The following is a 5,281-nucleotide window of genomic DNA, read 5'->3' on the forward strand; positions in this document are numbered from 1 at the left end:
TAACAATTTTAATGTAAAATCATGATGTATGATTGATGCATTCCTGTTATTCCATGCTTAGTGTCCCAAATAAGGCTGCTCTTGATTTGTCGTTTCTGCATGCTTGTGTGTTATAGTTCTGGAAGAAACAGCAAATGAAACGAAGAATCAAGCACGACAGTGAATACCGTATTATTTCCATGTTTAATCATGTAGCTAAGCTAAAGGATATGCAAACAAGACAAACTTCAATTTGTTTACAATAAAGAAGAAAGGAAACTAGAAATTCAAACGATCATTTCTTGTCATCCTTCTTTTCGTCTTTCTTTTCATCTTTCTTGTCGTCCTTCTTTTCTTCTTTAGCAGGTCCCACGGTGACAATTTCCACTTTCCCTATTTTCTTGAGCTTTTTGGCAATGGCAACCGTGTCCATCTCTCCTATGACCGTCAGCTTCTGCTCCTTCACATCCACCGCTATCGAATCAACGCCTTATCATCAAAATCCCACGTTAGAAACTAGATGCTTCACTACAAAATTAGAAAAAAAAACGTCTGTTGATTGAGTATACATCACCTATATGTCGGCACAGCTTCTTCTAGCTTTCTTCTTTGTCTTTCATCATCATGGTCATGATTTTCGCTACCACCTTCTGCAATTCAAGATTAAAAGTTAAAATATAATATTTCTGTTGAGAAAATAAAGGAAATCAAAATCAAGTACCCGTGCGCCATTTGAGCAGACAAAACCAAGTTACAGATCAATGAAATCAGCCTTTAAAGAGAGGAAGGTTCGTCAAGGATGTTGCATATTTATATATACAACTGCTGTAACGATGGCTTGCATCAGCCACTATGAACAATGACTCGACCTTTTTATATTAGAAAAAAAGAATATTGATCCTATTCTTGCATGGAAAGCATAAACTTTTTCAAGCGCTTTCAGGATCAAAATGAAATTATAAATTTACAGAAATTATTTTATAATTTGACTATTTCTTGAGGGCCTAATAGATAATTTGTAATCCGACCGACACTCAATGGAGCCCTCTGACATACGAATCATAGAACAACATTGCACTACCAAGACAGCGAATATGTTGCTGTATTTTGCTGACTCTTTGGAGCCATGGGACAAATTGTACACTAATTTAATAAGTTTGGGAGTTTTCACAAGGAATGAAGGAAATGGATTAAGAAATTGTTATTGAATTAATCTGATTTAGAAATGAATATTTGGTGATAATTCTCTATTAAGAACAACTACGTGGTTGACACCCTGCAGAGATTTCCTTTTCTCGCCTTTTGTCTACCGGTTGCTGTCACCTACTCACCTTATTAAATTATGACATATTCAATCTTTGATAGGAGAGATATATTTATTTCGATTTGTTTAATTTAATAAAATTAGTTTCCTTCTATCATATGAGTAGATGTGTTATTGGTATAGTTACCCTTGAAACTATTCTGCAAATCGACTGCTTTCCAGATACCATGATCGGATGATAATTTTAGTGTTACAACCTAATGAAAATTTTAATTAAAAAATCTCCCAAATTATATTACAAACAAAGAACGGGAGAATGTTTAGGAAAAATTATAACTTTCTTTTAATAGTACGAGATAATTATAAGATGATATATATTTAGAATTTTATTAATCAATTAATAATATATCTTATTAATCTTATAAATCGTAATTGCTTAAATTTATATATTTTAAATAAAATAATTTTTTTTATAATTAAATTCACTCAATAAATTCAATTAAATGTTTTTCTCAAATGCTTTATGTTTTATTATTATCGAATTGAAGCTATTCGACAAAATACTTCTTCATTGAACAGCAAAGGTTAAATTTCACTATTATTATTTATATTATACATAAATTATAATTTTAGTCCATATATTTTGATGTGATCATATTTAATTATTGTACTTTCTATATTTTGAGATTTCAGTCCTGATCGAAATAATAACCATAAAATTTATTAATTAAACTCTACCCTTGTTCTCTGTATTATATATTGTTCTAGATTCAGTTTCTATTATCTAATTTGATAATTTTAAGTTATGAAATTTAATTATATTATCTGTATTATTTAAATTATGATTAAAATTTTAAAATTTAAAAGATATAATAACTTTTTTAATAGTAAAAAAATAATTAAATTTTATCAAATTAGAATTTCACAATAACAACTGGTAATTTTACTAACTCCAAAAATTATAGCCTGTGAAAATCTAATTAAAGGAATTTCTAAACTATCAAAAATATAGATGCGATTTTTTTTTTTTTTTTTGAAATGGGAAGATATGTCCCGTTTCATAATGAGCCCACAAAACTAATTTCTAATGTTTGTATAAATGACCACTTTTTATTTTTTTGAAGTATTTTAGTCCTCAATATTTTAATTTTTGTCAAAATAATCTATGTTGAATGAAAATTATTAGTTTATTAGCAGTCGACACATGTTGTTGACATGATATTTTTATATATTTAATTGGTGATATGGTATGTATACATCATCACTTTGGATGACACAATATATGTCGCATCATCACTTTAGTGACAAGTCATATGTCACAACATCAATTAAATATAGGTAGAAATATAATATCAATAATATACGTTAACTGTTAGTAGGGACGGAGCCAGAACCAGATCTTAATAGAGACCGAATCTTTTTAATAGCTTTAAGTTATATATATAATTTTATCTTTATTATTTATTTATTTAAAAAAATATAAATGATAACATCAAATATGCATAGTTCTATATTTATATGAAATAACAAATTAAAAATTAAATTAAAGTAAATAATAAAAAATACGATTTTAAAAAGCGCAAAAGACATAACTATCACATAATCACAATAAAACGCATTGTTCCTTCAAATCTCGAAATGCATCAACGAGCGATGTTGTACTAAAGCTCCTTGCAGTATCTCTTTCAATGTTGATAAGCATGCAAATCTCAAAAAATTCATCCTCTATTTTGTTGCGAAGTGTTGTCTTAATGATATTCATTATAGAAAAAGCTCTTTCAGCACTTATTGTATAAACTAGGGGAGTCAATAGAAATTTTACCGTTCGGAATATATATGGATAAGTGCTCACTTTCCTAGTATCCATCAATCACTTAATTAGGTCAGAGATTGTCAACAATTTTCTTAAACCTGAATTCCAAGATAAATCCACCTCATAATGACGCAATTATATTCGTAAATCATTCTTTTCAACTTCTGTGAAATCCTTCGGATAAAATTTATTCACAAGATTGCAAACGTCTTCAACCTTGAAATTTTGTCGCCATCTTTTGGCTCCAAAGCACAACCAAGAGTTAATAACTCTGTCGACTTCTCATTAAATCTATTGTTTAACTCTTGTAGTTGAACATCAACTGTAGCATAAAAAAATTCTACTTGATAATGATGTTCAACTATAAAATAATCTTCTTGACGACGAGCGCGGCCTCCTCTTTCTCTATAAATAGAACTCATATATAAGATATCTATATTGCGACTTTCACAAAATGAGGTAACCTCCATAAAAAGATTATTTCATCCATCATTTCTAAATATATGCAAAAGTATCTTTGAACTCTCAACAAGATGTAGTGAATTCAAAATATCTTAATATTTTCGTTGTAATTATCGAGAAAGTGAATCGGTGATTTCTAATATTTTCTTCATGAGATGTAAAATGAAGACAAAATCAAAAGAAGTCAAGGTCTCTAAAGTTGTAACCGCTTCTCCACATTCAGAATATGTTCTTCCTTCATCAATGAATTTATATAAAACAACACAAGTAGAACTAAACATTTTTATCAAGCTTAAAATTGATCTCAAGTAAGAACCCCATCGAGTATCACCTTCCCTCTGCAAATTACTTGTTTGATTCAAACCAGTTCCAGTTTCAAGTTGTTCTTCTTCAATCAAATGATTTATCTCGTTAGAATGAGAATTTTCTAGTTCATCGATGCGCTTATATGAGGCAAGAACAACATTGATAATAAAGGAAAACTTGGAAAAAAATTGATAAACAGGTATGACCTCTTTCCCTGCAGCTACTAGTGCCAATTGTAAATGATGGGCAAAACAATGCACATAGTAAGCAAAAGGACACTCATTGCTAACTAATGTCTGTAACCCATTCCACTTTCCTCGTATGTTACTTGCACCGTCATAACCTTAGCCTCGAATATTCTTTATGTTAAAGCAATAATGAGAAAGAACAAAAAATATCTCATCTTTTAAAGCCACTGTTGAAGTATTAGGAACATGAATAATGCTAAAAACATTCTTTTACTAGACCGAAATTATCAACATACCGTAAAATAATAGTCATTTGTTGTTTTCTTGATACATCCTCTACTTCATCAATAATAACACAAAATTTTTCTTCACCAATTTCTTCATGAATTGCTCTCTTAATTTTCTCTTCCAGAATATGTAAAATCTCCTTTTGTATCTCAGGCGAAGTGTAAGAAGAATTTTTTGGAGAATTTTCTAATACAACATTTTCAACATCTTTATTATAAGAGGCTAATTGTTTCAAGAGTTTAAGAAAATTTCCTCGGTTATATGAAGATTCACTCTCATCACGACCTCTCATTGGTAGCCATTGTAAAGCTAGCCAACACAATACATCTATAGAGGTTTCAAGTCTAAGCCTATTATTACCAATTTGAAATGATGTTTGATTACACTTGTGGCAGGTGTCAAAACTAGATAACAAAATCCTCCAATTTTTGCTCAGTAATTTTATGAGGTGAATTAGGTTCTGAACCTACATGCATCTTAAAATAACAACTTTTTCCATTTACTTTCTTCCGATTTCGAAACCCATTTGTTGAACCATGCTTTTATAATATTTTTGATATAACAAATTAAGGAAAAATGTTTTTGGACTTGATTGAATTTGTTCAAAATTTTCAAAAAAATTTCAAAAAATAATTTAAAGCCCATTAAACTAGAATTTGAGCGCAAAATTGTTTTATGTGTACGTAGTACCGATACTGTTCTTACAGTATCAATACTATATGAATAGTATAGATATTATTCATATGGTATTGATACCAAAGGTAAGAGAAGTTATGATACTCTCTAGGTAGTATTGATACTACCACTTGTTTTTCAAATAGCTTAAATTCCATAATGTAAAATAGTTATCGATACCCAAAGGGGTACTGTTACTACTTTACATAGTAGTATTGATACCATGATCATAGTATCGATACTGGTCAGGCCCAACGGCTAGTAACTGCTAGTTTATTTAAATATTATAAAATAAGTATCGATACT

The 5,281-nt window shown here is 29.5% G+C and overlaps 1 protein-coding gene across 1 annotated transcript; it reads right to left on the reverse strand.

The window, feature by feature from the left end:
• Positions 1 to 274: 274 nt before the first annotated feature.
• On the reverse strand, positions 275 to 4,592 carry LOC120173843. Its single transcript, XM_039180903.1, has 3 exons — positions 4,344 to 4,592; positions 3,850 to 3,961; positions 275 to 468 (listed from the first exon to the last, which is right to left on the reverse strand). Exons 1-3 carry the CDS (start codon positions 4,590 to 4,592, stop codon positions 275 to 277), a joined length of 555 nt encoding a protein of 184 aa, XP_039036834.1.
• Positions 4,593 to 5,281: the final 689 nt, after the last annotated feature.

The sequence above is a fragment of the Hibiscus syriacus genome, unplaced genomic scaffold (genome assembly GCF_006381635.1).
Source record: "Hibiscus syriacus cultivar Baekdansim isolate YM2019G1 unplaced genomic scaffold, ASM638163v2 tig00111989_pilon, whole genome shotgun sequence".
Taxonomy (NCBI): Eukaryota; Viridiplantae; Streptophyta; class Magnoliopsida; order Malvales; family Malvaceae; genus Hibiscus; species Hibiscus syriacus.

Excerpts from the sequence above, each read along its gene's own strand:
- LOC120173843 (XM_039180903.1), bottom strand. The coding sequence starts at position 4,592 with ATGAGAGGTCGTGATGAGAGTGAATCTTCATATAACCGAGGAAATTTT. Across the intron at positions 3,962-4,343 it reads TTATTGATGAAGTAGAGGAT|CGCATCGATGAACTAGAAAA; the intron begins GTATCAAGAAAA and ends GCCTCATATAAG. Across the intron at positions 469-3,849 it reads AAGTAATTTGCAGAGGGAAG|GCGTTGATTCGATAGCGGTG; the intron begins GTGATACTCGAT and ends TTTGATGATAAG.